This window comes from Battus philenor, unplaced genomic scaffold (assembly GCF_028537555.1).
Source record: "Battus philenor isolate CCGP_79_NKW_IND1 unplaced genomic scaffold, ilBatPhil1.0.hap1 SCAF_15, whole genome shotgun sequence".
In the NCBI taxonomy this organism is placed as follows: domain Eukaryota; kingdom Metazoa; phylum Arthropoda; class Insecta; order Lepidoptera; family Papilionidae; genus Battus; species Battus philenor.
The window spans coordinates 4,627,219-4,644,394 of record NW_027181677.1 but is presented as its reverse complement, the minus strand read 5'-3'; the positions used below and the strand labels follow the sequence as shown (position 1 = coordinate 4,644,394).

At 32.3% G+C, this 17,176-nt stretch overlaps 1 protein-coding gene across 1 annotated transcript; it reads left to right on the top strand.

The window, feature by feature from the left end:
* The first annotated feature begins 4,130 nt into the window (after nucleotides 1-4,130).
* LOC137918978 (uncharacterized) lies at nucleotides 4,131-5,439 on the top strand. Its single transcript, XM_068761935.1, has 3 exons — nucleotides 4,131-4,329; nucleotides 4,850-4,921; nucleotides 5,223-5,439. Exons 1-3 carry the CDS (start codon nucleotides 4,257-4,259, stop codon nucleotides 5,429-5,431), a joined length of 354 nt encoding a protein of 117 aa, XP_068618036.1. The 5' UTR covers nucleotides 4,131-4,256; the 3' UTR covers nucleotides 5,432-5,439.
* Nucleotides 5,440-17,176: the final 11,737 nt, after the last annotated feature.

The window sequence follows — 17,176 nt, the reverse complement described above, 5'->3', positions numbered from 1 at the left end:
GCGAATGGTTTCAATCTGTTGAACAATAGAATAATTAAGATAACTTGTTTATTGTTTACTTAAAACCATTGACAAGCTTGCATATGTGTATATTCTAATAGCGCATATTAATTTCGTATTTACGAAGTTTGTGTCGCATCGCCTATTTTAGTTCGTCGGTCCTTTGTGGTAAAGTACTTAGTTGAACTTAATTAATCCTCTTTGATACTGTACCTGTATATTACGTAACTATAGGTCTTTGTACACTTCGACCATGGCGTAAACAAAATTAATATGACCGCTTTTGCAATGAAATGAGAAAAGCTACATTTATTTTGAAGCGAAACTTAAAATAACGGTTTCTTTAAATTATATAAAGGTACTAAATTTACTTTCAGAAGATTCGTTGTAAGTTTCGTGTATACAAGCCTTATTATCATCCGATGTATAAAACCGATAAGCCGAAGTCCATGACCTTTTGAACATCCGCGAATCTGAATTTTAATCACGAATCAAGTGACAGCCCGATCAGAGGCCCTCATCTCCACTTCATCAAGTGCTCTTTGTGATCAATCACTTCACGCATCTGCGTTAACGATCTAAAAACATAGCAGTTTTTATATTTTTGTTTAATTAATATCTTAAATTTATTGCATAATAATTGAAAGACTTTACAAGGGAGTACATTATAATATCGTATCGGTCAACTGACCAAAAGATTCTCGAATTGCGAACACAAGCTGGTAGTTAAGGCATGCGTAAGCTTTCCACCGACCGACGATCATTGTTGCTTTTCTTGCGAGGTCTATGCCTTCCAGTGGCCTTTTTTACGTTCGTTCGTTACACCTAGTTCGTTAGAACGTTATAATACCGGGTTTCAAGTTTTTCTGATATATTTTATATTAACATTTGTCTTCTTTCTTCCTTAACAATATCTTTCATGTGCTTTCTTTCTTGTATCCATCATAATTTTTTTTTCTCCATAAGCATTATTGTCATTCAATCATCTCCTTTCATCCTTCTTCTCCATTCCCAAAGTATCACAAATTATTAATCACATTATTGTTTCCTAGTTTTAATATATTGTACGAGTAACTTATTATTATTTATCTTTTGTACTTCTTATCTATTCTTAAATATTTTTTCATTATTTTGGTCTTTCCTAACCCTTTATTAATTTTCTGATCGTGGACTGGTAGTATGGGATTCCCCTACAGTGGGCGTTGATCGGATGACATAATGATGATTACGAGGGCCAAACTGAAAGTTTTTAGAACTGGCAACTTCAAAGCATTATTTTAAAAAAATAAGTTTAAATTTTGAAAATAGAACTCTTTACCAATAATATTGAGTATACATTTCATTCATTTGTCATTTGTTTTACGATTTGGCGGCAAATTGAAAATTGTCTGTGCACGTCAGAATGAATTTAAGCCGAGAAAATTTACGTGCAATGATTTTTTATGACTTTCGATGTCATATAAGTCAACAAGAAAGTTATGATAGACTTCGATTGGCTTTTCACGATGAAGCCCCATCTCGTGCCACAGTTTACAACTGGTTTAATGAATTCAAACGTGGTCGAACTAATCTCACCGATGATTTGCGTGAGGGACGGCCTTCTACAGCGACGACTGAAGACAATATCAGTGTTGTGCGGCGTATGATAGAGACTGACAAAAGAGTGACCTATCAGCAGATTCGGACAAGTCTAGGCATAGGTATGAGTCAAGTGCACAAAATCCTCCATGAACATTTAGCGGTCAGGAAGCTTTGTGCCCGCTGGATACCGCATAATTTGACCGAGGCTCAAAAACTCCGCCGTGTTGATTGGTGCCGAGAAATGATCCAAAAATTTAACGGAGGTGACTTAAACGCTGTGTTCGACATACTAACGGGTGACGAAAGCTGGATTTACTGTTATGATCCGGAAACCAAAAGACAGTCTGCTCAGTGGGTGTTTCCTTCCGAAGAGTTGCCAACTAAAGTGAAGAGAGGTCGAAGTGTTGGAAAAAAGATGGTGCCCTCGTTCTTCGGAAAGACAGGTCATTACGCGACAGTTGTCTTAGAGAATCAGAAAACGGTTAATGCAGAGTGGTACACTAACAACTGTTTGCCACTTGTCTTGGAAAAAGTTCGAGAGAAACGACCTCGCAGCAGGATCCTCCTTCATCACGACAATGCCTCGTCGCACACCGCCAGGCAAACGATCGACTATTTGGCGACCTCAGACGTGGAATTACTGGGTCACCCGCCGTATAACCCCGACCTCGCACCCTGCGATTTTTATTTATTCCCGAAAATAAAAGAAAAACTTCGAGGAAAACATTTTATGGACGCCGAAGAAGCAGTGGCTGCGTTTCAAAACGCCGTCGAAGAGACCCCTAAGGCCGAGTGGGCAAGGTGCTTTTCTCAATGGTTCCATCGAATGCAGCGATGTATTGAAGTAAATGGACGCTATTTTGAAAAGTTATAATAAAACTAATAACTTGCTAGAATGCTTAGTTTTTGATTTTCTAAGAACTTTCAGTTTGACCCTCGTATGATAGTTGACCATAAAAGTATTACTAGTTGTATGAAGCCTAGAGAAAGATGTGGCTAGCTTATCTTTATGTTGTGCTACCTATATGTACATTTCTATACATTTTATATTTATTAACTTTCGTATGCACATAAACCCCATTAACATATATATCGACTATATACATATGTATGGTTAAAAGTATTCTCAATTATTTAATCCCCAGTTCGTAGACAAAATAATAAAAAAACTTAGGAACGTACCGGTTATTACAAAAACAATACCAATTTTTTTCGTAATTCAATTACGTGTTCGCCGCCTGCCCATTGTGAGCTGGGATCAAGTGGTAATATACCGAAGCTCTAAGAGCCCGCTTAATGTGATCCTGTATTCGATATGACAAACCACTATCATTGCCTTTGTATTTTTTATTGAATAACAATGTTTTTTTAGTATTATTACAGCTAATACTGGGTCGTTTATTTAATTATTTATTATAAAAGGTGTAGCCGTTACGCGTTTTTGTGTTATGCATCAAATTAAAAATCTGATCAAAAGGTAATTTTGATACCTCAAACATAAAATGATTAAAAACAATTTTTCATTCACTTTCCGGGGAATAATTACTTAATAATTTCACGGCGAAAAAAAAAACAAATTTTCACGGCGATTGGATATGATTTTTGAATCTATCGAGTACAGACAGAAGACAAACACATTCTTTAATACATACAAATATATATATATAAAAACAAGTACATATATATATGCATATATATATATATATATGTATACATATATTTATATATACTTGTATATTTATCTCACGAAATATATAGGTGAAATTCTATAACCTATACAGGTTATAGAATTTTAATTTTATATTCCATATTACGACAACTGATTCGCAAGCTCTCAGTCGTTCAACGAACCATGTGGAGGGCTATGCTCGTCATTTCTCTACGAATCAGGAAACAATAAATAAATTGCCGAGTTGAAGTGGCAGTGGGTGACATAGTGTGCAAAACATGTGGCTGTCGGGGCTCTAAGGTTCTGGTATCTGTTCCAGAACACGGATCAACAAACGCAGTATCAAGCACAAGTTGTCGGAAGACGCTGGATGTAGGCCGTTTTATAGAGGTCTTATCAGAAATTTGTGGAGGCAGACTTATGTCCGGCAGTGAAAGTCCTGCGGTTAAAACTATGATGATGATTAATAATTGCAACAGCTTATATTTAAAAAAAATGCTAGCGAAAAAAAATACGCTTCGTTACACTAAATCCGTATCGATTTGGAAATGATTAATTGTCTGTATATACAAAATAATATTATCAAGATACTAACCGCACGCATTTTTTAAATTAAACTTTTTATTTTATTATATACGATGTATTAATTTAGCCTATAGGGACTTAACCTGAGAGATTCTCCACATGACACGTTAAACTGCATCTATTTGGTAGGCCGCCAAACAAAGAGTGACTAATCGTAAGAACCATTAAGACTATTTAAGAGGGTATGGGTGAGACAATCCACGGATCTATAAATCTAAAAGAGCTAAACGAAGAATTCATCTACGGGCTACAAAGTATTTCCATTGGCAACACTAGTCTAGACACAAGTTGTGAATCTACGCAGTTCAATGTTAGTATAAAGTTCGAGGAAAGTATTCTAGAAAAGTTATCTCTGTCGCGAAGTGAAAGGTGGTGGAACTCAAGAATATTTCCCCGGTTCTTTGAAAATAAATCCCACAGAATGGACTTCAAATTTTGTATTACAGTTTTAAGTTTGTGTTCGTCTTTGGTCGACGCTTTCTTTCTATTCGCAGGTAAAAATAGGTGATTTTTAAATGTTATTCCTAATCTATAAACCTTTTTAAATATTAAGATTTAGAGGTTAGTAACAATTTTAGACAATAAAAAACGTTTTCAAAAAAAGAATATTTAGTTTTTCAGTTCTTAAACTTATACTTAAGTACTACTTTAGTGTACACATCTTGGCCAAAAATGGTTAAATGCTTTACAGAAGTTTGTACGAAGATATGACTAACAAGTAGTTTTTTTACGACCTGTCTATAACATATATTTAATATGTTTAGTTTGAATATTGACAGCTTTGAATAGCATGGAGCATAAGTAATTAATAAGAATCAAATTCCGTTACAAATATGTTTTTAAATATAAAAATTAGATCAATGTTTCCTTTAATATAATTTTTTTTAGTATTTTTAGCTAACATAATTTTACAGACAACGTATAATATGGGTTCAATAAAAGACACGTTAAATAAAACATTAACTAATGGGTTAAATTCATCTTCAGTTTATAATCTTTTTATTAAAATTTCAGAAAAGAACGAGCCAATCTGGTTTTGTTTCAAAATATGTCCGCTATACTGTGGTCATCGGAGGTATGACAGAGGTAAATAGTACATATAATATAACATAAATTTAGTATTTTATTTACGCAACTTAATTTACGCACATAAACGTCACTGGATAGCCTTACGTTTAAAAACAAAATATAATCAACACAGCATTAGTACTGTAACTAACAATATATTAAAGATTATTTATATGGTTTATGATAATTGCTTGACTTTAGTCGTTCGATTATAAATTAAATTCATTACTTGTATTTAGTTTAGTGAAGTTAATTGAATATAATCTTCATAATAATTATTTGTATTAATATTATTAAAATAAATATATCTTGTGTTCAGATGTGTCATCTCATATTTACTGGGATGAAGGATATGCTCCAATTTACGACGAGCCTGAGGTATGGCCTTACCACTATTTCTGTAAACCAACAAAACCTATGCCCACAACGACTACGCCGAAACCGACAACAATGGCGACGACCACAGAAGAACCGACATGGATTTGTATGACCTGCATGAAAAAATGTGGAAGCCCAAAAAGTAAATGAAGCTTTCAGAAGTGCGTTAATTTTTTTAGGATTATTTTTATGCAACAAAAGGTTAAAACCAAATTAAATTATACATCATGAAAACAATTTATAGTTAGGTTTGCACGTGAAATAATGATCGCATTGTCACGTTAGGATTTTATATAGTGAATATCATTTCAACATATTGTAAATATTATTTATGCTGTGTTAGAAATAAAGCAAATGCTAACAATTAATATCACGAGTTTTTATAACATAAAATTAGCTTATTAACTCTGTTCTTGAACTTGTGTTCTTTTTTGTATCTATTTTAAAAATAACTTAATACGTTGTAAGCATTTAATTATATACAATTTTAGTCACTGTTAAGAAATATGAACATGTATGTATATATTTTGTATTATTCGTTGGTGCATTATTTAAAAAAATAAAATTACGAATGTCTTTTTTTTCTTTTTTTCATTTCATTCCTAAGGTATTGCTTTATATGCATATGCATAAATCGGAATTTGAGTTATTTTATTACATAGCCAGGTAACACGGTGAGAACTTAGAAAAATTATGAATCATTAGAAAAATGGATGGACGGCGACCACGAAGCTGGAACTTCCTACGCTGGGACGTAGTACTCGAAGCAAGGAAGGAGTATGGAAATAAAAAATAATTAACCTGAAAAACACATTTACCCGAAATTTAACGTCCATGCCTCACATACGGCAAGGGAACAAAAGATAAAGAAATGAAAAATTTACCGATTAAGAATCCCAAAAATCTCCTTTTAATCATGTTTTATGTGTCATAAAACTTAGTGAATGTATATTATATTACTATATTATTATATCATGTGTGCATACAATATGTTATTTTAATTAACTATTTGTGTGTTGAGTGTTTTATTATTAAATACATCACAAACAATACTAATTTTACATTAGGCATAGGACTACATCCTAGTTCTTTATAAATTATATAATTCTGCTTTTTTCACGTCAATCGGCACCCGTCTATTAAATTCCAAATCTTTTCCAATCCATCCAAAAGCTCTCTGTAGGAAATTGCGGAATGCGATAAAACTGCCAATTGTACCTCTGTATTGCTATTTCGTCGTTTCTATTTTTTATTTATAAGACGTATTACAAACTGTGTGTAAACAATAATGTATTATTATATAGCCTATGAGCAGTGGTAGTAAAGAAGTGAAATTTGCGATCACAAGTCGTAGTTTGATTTCTGGAGTACAAACTCATATAATTCATACTTTATCTCTACTTTGTTTCCTGTGGATAGGTAGCAGCATCCTCTGCATAAAATAATACCATACACCGATCACCAAACCCCTGCCAAGCGTGGTGACTATGGTATATCCCCCATAGATATCTTTGTAGAAGGCATATTCCTTGCAATGGGCGCAAATATATGGCAATTTGGCAATCAATGGCAAATTGCCATATATTTCAATAACAACTACGTAGATACAGGTCTTTTATCTTATTTTATTTTATGTGTTCACTTAATATATGACACTGGTAAGTAGTTGTAACTATAATAAATATGTAAAAATAACTTTAACGAAAACATCAGTTATTATAAATCGTTCGTCCTTTCAACAGATAGATGCCCACTGTTAATACATAGTACTCCTCTAAAGATACCTATAGGAGTATATGCCATAATCGCCACGCTTAGCAAGCGGGTTGGCCATTGCAGTGTGGTATTATGGTATGCAAAGGACGCTAACACCCATCTTCTAAGAAACTTTAAGTGAGCAGTGGTAATCCTATGCAAAAATTCTCAAAGTTTGAATTATGTAATAAGACCATATTTCCAAAATAGAACCCAGCGTCTCAGCCCTCAACCATTGCCCCAGGTAAGAAAAGGTCCATAAGATAAGAAGTACATTCTAAATACTTATTTGCTGACAATTAAAATAAACATACAACACAAGCAATACATGCTGGAAATTGAACTGGCGACTTGCGTTTAGGGGTCAGTCTTTAACCAATTGCCTATCACTGCTTTCACTAGCTATTTAATACTCGTAGAACCATATTAGAAAATATTTTACATAAGGTTAGAGAATTTCAGTAAGCTTGCCGTTACATAAACATCTATAGCACCGCTCCAACAACTACGAAAACAAAGCGGCAAATGAAATTTCTCTTATATAGCCAATCAGTTACACTTACAATATGGAAAACCACAGGGGCATAAATTTGAAAACATTTTACTATACATTTTGCGTAGTTACGCAATTTGTTGTTCATTGTTTATCTTCACCGGCTTTCGTTTTCACTGTTCATATAACAGTTGGTATACACATACCAACATAAGTAATTTTTAAATTATTTATAATAATTATATTTATTTAATTATCAGCTAGATGCATTTTACGAAGGATATTGTTCTACGCTTTCTCTATTCTTTTTCTTTTTCTTTTCAGTCGTTAGACGTCCACTGCAAAGTTTATCTCTTCTTAATACGGTGGCGTTGTACAGTCAGTACAGCTAGTACAGCTTTTTTACCTTCTACAACTACTACTATTGACAACTACAAGCCTCTCCAGATTTTCTAATCTCCTCCATGCAATGTGATCAAGGAAAGGTAATCAAATAAACTCTGAGTTCCTTTTCCTTCCTTAATCATTGTTTATTTATACCAAACAATGTAAATTTTAGTTCATGTGGCAATTTTTTTTTTATTTCTAATTTTTGATCAAGATCAAAACGTTACGTACATTTTAAACTGTGGAAAAAGAATATAAAAATTATAAACTGTATACAGTACAGATATATAATTTTATTAATTCTAAACATATTTTTATGTATACTAGAGATATTACGAATCTGCTGGATGATATACATGATCTTGCCAATTACATGTTTTACTGTACAAATATAAACAAAATCTATGTATAATAAGCCGAAGAAATTTTCAAAAGAGGTCTCATTTATATGCGACTTTTTATGTGTTCTGGTTTTGAGGCGACTAATAATATTACTGGACTGTAAAACTGACCAGCTTATTAACAAGGAAGGTAAACTTAGTATTACACATAATATTGTTTTACGAGTATCTGTAAAACCTGTACTGTTATTATTGGGTCATATTGCATACATCCAGCCAATGTTTATATAGATTTTCACATAGATATCGACTGGTACCTAAAAAGGACGGTGCCACATGTAATATAGATATCAGAATTTTTTTAAAGCAATTTTTTTAGTCGCAATTATAAATGAAATTGTTTCTATGATCGCCCAGATCGTGAAATTTAACACGACGGGATTATTTTTCTTTTATATTTAAGATAGAGAGCAATCGAATCGACTGTATTCTTCAAAATCAGAATTTGTGAAAATTATGTTGAAAAAATGATACTTGCGATAGTACATATGACGTCGATTTTTTGACCACGAAATCGTGGTGGAAATCTTTCTGATGTCATTTTTGATTTTCACATTTGCAAATCACGTTATCCAATAAAATAAATGATAAAACTGTGATCATAAAAGTTTTAGTTTCTTTACTATCTTGGTTAATTAAACTAAGATCTTGTTGAAAATTATTTATAAAATAAACTCTACGATGAGTTAATTTTTTATTTCGAAGTGTTGTCGCTAGTTAGTTAGTTATCCTCATTGCTGAGATTAATAATCCCCTGGATTCAAAATATTCGTGTTTAGTGTCAAGAAGCGCACCAAAGTTTGAGAGACCAAAGGTGAGAATGTACAATTTTCTATTGGGAAAGGATGGTGTTTTTCGTTGCTTAATACACATGGCTTAGAGGTAGAGGATTGATACTTGCGATCGCAAGTCGTAGTTTCGATTTCTGGCATAAAACCCTTAACGCTTAACCCTTAAGCTTAACCCTACGCTTTGTGCATTAATTATATAGATTGCAACATCTCACGAACTAGTTTCCAGAGGATGGGCAGCTGCATCCTCTGCGTACCATAAAACCTCATTGCGAATTCCCTTAACAGGCTTGTTGATTATGTTATATCCCCCTGTAAATATCTTTTGGGGGAGGCTTTACAATACTGGCAAAAGATTCCTTCCACAAACAAACTGTTAAGAGGGATTTAGGGAAGAACAATTGTTCATTCGTCTTCGGACAAACTTTCCGCCTTTTTATCCGAGATTTAAAGAGACAATTTTTCGTATTTATGTCGAAAAATTCTATTTATATTGAAAAGTGTTTATTTATCGGATAAAATGGATTAAGAAAATCTCTTGATACACATGCAGTCTGTTTATAAACATGCCATACATTGCATAAGATTTAACGAAGTTGCATTACAGGTTTTTACTGATAATATGCAAAAGTGTGCAACTCTCACTTTTTGCTCATTTCCTAATAGATAATTGGCAACCGAGTCTTGTTATGGTAAGGACATGGAACTTGTTTATTGGACTTTTTTAACTTCGCTACCAATTATTATTATTAACCTTGTTTTTATTTCCGTATCAACATTATTTACGTTTCAAATGTAATTGTAATTCCTAATAGTTCAATCAATTTATTACTCTAATTTTAGTATGGTTAGTTTTTTATTTGACGTGTATACCGTTAGTGTGAAGGCCTCCTCTTTTACTTTCTGTAATTCTCTGTTTTTAACAAGGGTCACCCTTTTTTATGCCCTCGTTGCAATAATATCATCAGCTCACCGTTGTGCTGGTTTACGGACATTTCTTTTTCCTGACGGTCCTTTCCAACGACTCACTTTTAGGGTACATCTATTGTCTTTAATCCTCGAGATATGATCAGCCTTTTCCCATTTTTAAAGCCTGTGTTAAAGCATCAGTTGTTTTAGTTTTTCTTCTGTTCTTATTTCATGTATTATTTTATTTTCAGTATACTTCTCTACGTTAATCTTCGTGTTGCCTTAATTTTTTCTTTTTCTTTATCTGTGTAACTCCCAGTCGCCAAACTTACCAATCCATGCCAATCCATCCTTGCAACGTACAATCATTTCTTAGTCGAAATTATAATGAAGTGATAATAAATGAAATGAAAAAATATACATCAGATTGGTTAATGCATGTTTTTCTTCTAATGTTTTTCTGCAATTCTGCACTAATGAGACCCAAACCGATCTGAACACATAGTTTAGGCCTTGACTTATTTTATTAAATAGATAAATAGTAACATTGTCTTAAAATTTCTAAATACTTATCTTTTATTTTTTATAATGTAATACTCTCTTTTGTGCACATTACAAAACAGTGTTCATTTGAAAGAATTTTTTGAGACTTATTATTTAGTAAATTAAGTTTCACTGATCTTATAAAAACATATTTTAAGTACGTTTATATTCACATTTTCTTTTTATTACGATATGATATAAAAACTGTTTTAAGTTAAAATTTAATAAGACCAAGTGGAATGCAATTTACTTTTATCCATACAATATTGTATTTGAACGGCTTAGATGCCTTTGCGGATAAAAAGCCCTCCAAAACAATTTTTCTTTTTTTTTTAAGTTCTTGGATGACACAAACAATTGATCCAAGCTATTGTTTTTATTGACCATTTATACCACTTTTATAGTTATCAGCGTCTCAGTTTATGTGAAAGTAATCCCTGGAACGTATTTGGCGTGTAATTTAGTAAGGATCAACGTTTTACTACTCGCTGCTATGGTTATCACGCTTTTGTCTTAAATTCTTTATAACGTTTTTCGTGTTGTGACAATTTCTATGCTAAATTGAACTTTCTGCAATTGTTTTAAAGCTCATGTTAAAATAAACATTTTCAATCACATTCCGGTTGTTAATAGCAACTTAACGTGAAGATAAAAATGAGCTGTTCAATGCTTTTTTAATGATGTTACTGTATTCAGAAGTATCACTTTGATACAATCATGTTTAAGCGTAAAAAGGGTGATCATTGATTTTTAATTGGATGGAATTATTTATTGTTTTCATAGTAATGTGAAAGGATCGTGTGAATTTGACACAACTTTTTGTTCTAAGTGTCTTTAGGTCACTAAAACAGCACGGTATATATCTCGCTAATTGGAATGTTTCCTAGCAAACGAGATGCTTTTCTAGTCCTGAGAATTTTACTACATGACTTCTTTCACCTGATCTAACTGTTTTATTTACTTTTAATTAAATATGTTTTGTTTTCTGTGTACATCCAAGGGGCCAACGTCTACCACTAAAAACAATATTAACGAGGGACCTCCTTGACGAGGGATGAGGAATGCTGCTCCATTTTTCTACAATACTGCGGGAACGTATGTCATTGGGGAAAATAAAACTTAGAAAATTGTTAGGTCGCAAGATACAAGTGATAATTTTTGATAATGAAATATGGAAATAGATTTTAAAATATTAACCATGAATACTTAAATTTAGTTGTATTAATAATAATAAAAAAATTCAAAGAAATGTAAATAAATTATAATTGTAAGCAGTGCTGTGTAAAATGCAAATGTTGGAATGCAATGCATATAAATAATGTATAAAAATGTTATAGAGCGTGAGATAATATAAAGGAATAAAGAGAGAAAGTGAATAAAATATAAACCTGAAAAAAATATTATTAATTTCTTTACGAATCTTTATAAATAATCATAAACCTAGATTACTAAAAATAATGTTAAAACATAGAGAAATACAAACTTCAATACTTCAATCCAACGTTAACATAATATATCACTCGTTATATCTTTGTATTTAGAAGAAGGGTAATATTTAATTTCTTGTTCATTTTACTATGCAAGCATGCTGAAAGCCTAAGAAATTGACAACTAGCAAGTATAATTTTAGGTACTGGATCAAATACTCAATGTCTACCTAACCTATACAGGATGATTCGTAATAGGTATAAAAGATTTAGCGGGGTGGATGTATACCTCATTTGTCAGCAAAAAGCTTTAAAACATCTATTACCAATCACCCTGTATAAAATAACCGCTCTAACATTAATTTATTTTTTCCATAAGTATGCAACAGGCAAATAACTTCTGCCAGGACATAGTCTGCAAGGACAGATAGTAAATAATAATTAATTTTAAAATCTCGCAAACCGTATTCAGGATATTGTCTTTTTTACTCTCCTTGCGTTATTCATTATTTATGAAACCATTGATTTTAGATTTTTGGTCATATTAACACAGGCAGCCAATAGGCAGCCTTTTACAGATTTTTCACATGCTATCAATCACACTGTATACGTAATGACATCAACGACTTTAATGCAAAATTTGTAGCGAAGATGTGTTTATAATCAATCATCTTATAGCAACCAATGATTTTAGGGTTGGCTTACGTTAAGTTTAGCAGGCTTCTGATTCTGATATTGCTTGCGGTTAGCTTATTAAGTTATCTTAATGATGATTTCACTAATGATGCTTTGATGATGACGATGACGAACTAATGACGATGTGACTTATTTTAATTCTCTGGTTTTTACGTCAATAGGTAATGTTTATCGGTAACTTTCTAATAATACAGATGTTTAACCACCTTTAATTTACCGAAGTTTCAAGTTCTATTGTCTTAACTATTTCTTACAAAAAATAAACTCAATGTAATGTGTTAAAAATTAGTTTTATTCTCAAAGTATTTTTTTAAGATTTAAGAAGTTATTTATAAAATTAACGAAATAATTTAACTAAAGACGCTGAATTTTAATTAGTCGACATATTGTTTGCAATTTGTCTATTAGGGTAAACGACTGCGAAAAACTCTGTAAATTTTAAAAGTTCAAAGGCCTTTTGTTGAGAATGTTTGTTAAAGAAAAGTGATGTCAATTTATTCACGCCAGGGCAGCTTTCGTCTCGAAATTTCTGAGGAGGTTATTTACAAGGGGAGAAATGGACTGTGTACATAGGACTTTAGGTGGATATAAAATATTTCTCTCGATAGATAAGTGAGAGTAAGAATATAACCTTTTAAATTTAGAATAAAAAATACATTGACATAAAATACTTTTTCTTCTAAAATAGTTTTCAGCCAGTATTTGTTGTCTATTAAACCATTTCACTTAAGTGTAACTAACACTTAAGTGAAATGGTTTTCTGAATTGAGAATTGCAAAATGAATGTTATTGTTCAAAATCACAGGAAATTTCTTTATTTATTTCAAATAGGCAAGTGCAATAAAAAACTTTGATAAATTAGTAAATCTTCACGGTTATAATATTAACAATAATTGATTCTTACTGTATCTTACACATTAAGTACAAGTATATAGAGGATGATTGGTGATAGATTTAAACAGGCGTCCGTGTCTACTGGATTGTGGTCACCGCTCAAAAACCTTTCAGACCCAATAGCCTTCGGTTCCATGAGCAATGTGATCTACCGACTGACGCTTCAGATATGCAATTCTTCGAGCTACTTCCAAGTCCTTTGTTCTTAATTTCTGATTCTCAAATGCTCTGAATATTTATATAAATTAATTTATCTTAGCAGTTATTTTGTTATACAAATATTTAAACAACGTCCGCTTTTCATAGATTATGAACCGTCTTTCACATTTATCTGGCGTATGGTAAAGTAGTAACAAAAATTAAAAATCAAATATGTTTTACCTAACTTAATCTTTTTTAAGTATTCAAGTATAAATTCATATTCGTTATCTAATCCCTTATATAAAGAAATAAATAGTATTTTTCATTTCCTACAATTTTTATATGGAATATAGCTATTACTTGTGTCCAACGTCTTGGAAACTAATTCGACGTGAGTCCGAAACTTTCATTACCCAGTCTAGTGTTTGACATTTCAATAATGGAGTGTTAACGTACCAAAGAATGAAACCTTTACGTTATTCATAACGTAAAACACTGTATCATTATAAAAAAAAATTCTAGACCTTTTTTATTACAAATGGAGAATGTGTTCATCCGATACTTTACAGGTGTCCCACAAATAAACATCAAGCAGAAATAAGGTAATTTTTTATTGTTACAATGCATATTTGTGCCATTTTAAGATTCTGTATCTTGTATGCTTTTATACATTAATAAATAAATAAAAAACGTAATGGCTGATCTTATAAAATTATTGCATATATTCCTACCGAAACCAGTGTACCGCATGTTAGGAAATAATAGTTACCTGTATAGTATTGTTACAAATAATGCCAAAACAAAACATACTAAGTTTCTCTACGCTGACCTCCTTGGAGCTATTTGTTATTTTATAGCGCGCCTCCTCTCATCATCCTTTTATATCCTTCACACCTGTAACTAATAACATAAAAGACAATAACAATAATACTATATTTATCACACACAATAAAATTACAATAACTTATCAACATAGATACAAAGCTATACTAAAACTGAACAAACACACTATTCGTTTCTCAATTGTTTTGAACGGAATGGTGTCCGGGTGTGTTTGTGTGTTTATGTGTATTTTCATAAGTCGACCTATCCGTCGAAGAACCGTGGAAGAAGTGTCTTGGTCTTTCATTCATCCGTGATGCTGAATGCAAAATACATTATATTTTTTTATTAATTTTCTATAGCAATACCCTACATGGGTATGCCCAATTTCGATTTGAAGATGTGTTATCTAATAAACTGTATTATACGCGTAGGTATAATACAGTTAACGTATTCTTAAAAAAAAAAACAAGCATTAAAAGCATTTCAAAAAACCTTTTTATATGAATTTCAGGGTCCCGCCGTAGCTATAATTTATATAAGTATATTGAATAAAATTGCAAAATATGTCCGTTTTGGGATACACCACAGCCCACGGGTGACATTTAAATCAAATACATTCTTCCTGTCCTTTAGGCGTCTAGAGAATAGTCGAAAATCTTATATAAAAAGCACAAAGAAAATAGTAATAAAAATAAGATGCATCGCGATATTCTTATCAACTACCCGCGTTCATGCATATCTACTCGGGCATTCCCATTACGACCTCGCTTCATATTTGCTTCTGCCCAGAAATTATTATGTAAAACACTTCATTTACACAATATCAGTGGTAACTCAGCGGTAGAGGACTAAAACTTGCGATTATAGGTAGCGAGTTCGATTCCCGGGACATAAAGATAATTCACACTTTGTGCATTAATTACAATGCTTTGCTACTATCAGAAACTAGTTATCGGAGAACAAACGGCTGCATCCTCAGCGTACAATAATACCATACCGCGATCGCCAACCCGGCTGCCAATTGTGGTGATTATGGCATATTCTCCAATAAGATATTTTTAAGCCAGGAGTTTGTCTTGCATTGGACGTCTATGGGCAAAAACGACAACGATGACACAAAGTCGGACGACACAACGATGACAAATTCGCTAAATAATACTATAATTATTTAATATTAATATATTAATTCTTATAACCAAATAGCTAAATTTCAGAGATTACGTCGTATGTATACGTCGTAATAATAATTTTTTGTAGACCTAATTTAACCCTTTGCACTCCAGCCTAGTAATGCATAGAGGCTACCAGCAACTCCAGCACTATATTAGTTCCAAGTACATACCTATGATGTAGAAGAAAAATAGAGTCGTTTCAATAAAACAAAATTTTTATTTCTTAGCTATTTTATAAACAAAACATATTCTAACTTATATTATAAAAGAAAAACATAAATTTTAGGACTTAAAATTTCTTAAAGTGTGATATCTTTCGAAACAATTGCCCATATGCATTCGCGGTTTACCGGGACAAGTATCACAGTATTCCGAAGTTTCGCGTCTTTGTCCTTTTTCCTGTCTATTAGAACAAACAATACAATCTCTTTTCTTGCCTTTTCGCAATATGTGCAGTTTTTTGTCCAGTCTTGCCATGTATGCCATATAGAATCTTTGGAAAGAGTTTTATTTTTCAATTTGTTCTTGGCGTAACTATTTGTTTCTAACACTATTTCGTCCACTAACTCTTCCGTGAAATACAGTTTAAAAAATTGTAATGGTTCCTCGATGTTGAAAACTTGTGGCCCTGGTATTTTATTTCCTGTTGAAAAATTGATTTTTTCCAAAGGAATGTCGCTTCCCGTAATATTACTCCATACATCGCCGTCTACAGATGGTGTATCTTCGTCCTCTAAATCTGATTCAATAATTGCAATTTTTCTTTTTTTTCTAACTACTATTACGTCACTATCGTCACTATCTGTCTCTAAATGATCTTCTAATTCTATTTCACTTAAATCGTCGGCAAGCAACGCAAAATCGAGTTCATCTTCCACATCACTTATTTCACAACTATCGTCAAAATTTTCGCCTTCCATCTTCACTAGGGTTATAACGTTATGAGTGTAACGAAATAAACACTATAATAGAGCACTTTTTACTCTTATTACAATGTAAGCATAATAAACGTATCATGAACACTATAAGATAAGCACAGACTATTTTGCTTACCTAACTGTTAAGGGCACCAAGGCAGCAAAACAACCATTTCGCCGCTACGGCGACAGCGGATTTATTGTTAGCTTTTTAATGTCGCAAATACGGCGACAACGGAGTGCAAAGGGTTAATATAAACTAGGATAAAGGATAAACTAGGAGAAATCTTTTCTAAAACGGCATTCTTAAACTTAAAGCCAGGAGAGTTCCGAGCGTACACCGATCTGATAAGAGCCTACAATATCCTTATTACAGTAATAAAAGAATTGATTCTTAGGAATTTTGGGCTTTATAATAACAAAAAATTGCGTCATATTGCAGAAGGATTGTTTACATTTTTTGGTTTGATAAACTTTCTAATTTTTTTACATTAAAGTTATGAAGATATTACAATGGAATTTGTTGTAAGAATAACTAATTTTG

Excerpts from the sequence above, each read along its gene's own strand:
- LOC137918978 (XM_068761935.1), top strand. The coding sequence starts at position 4,257 with ATGGACTTCAAATTTTGTATTACAGTTTTAAGTTTGTGTTCGTCTTTG. Across the intron at positions 4,330-4,849 it reads CGCTTTCTTTCTATTCGCAG|AAAAGAACGAGCCAATCTGG; the intron begins GTAAAAATAGGT and ends TTAAAATTTCAG. Across the intron at positions 4,922-5,222 it reads TCATCGGAGGTATGACAGAG|ATGTGTCATCTCATATTTAC; the intron begins GTAAATAGTACA and ends TCTTGTGTTCAG.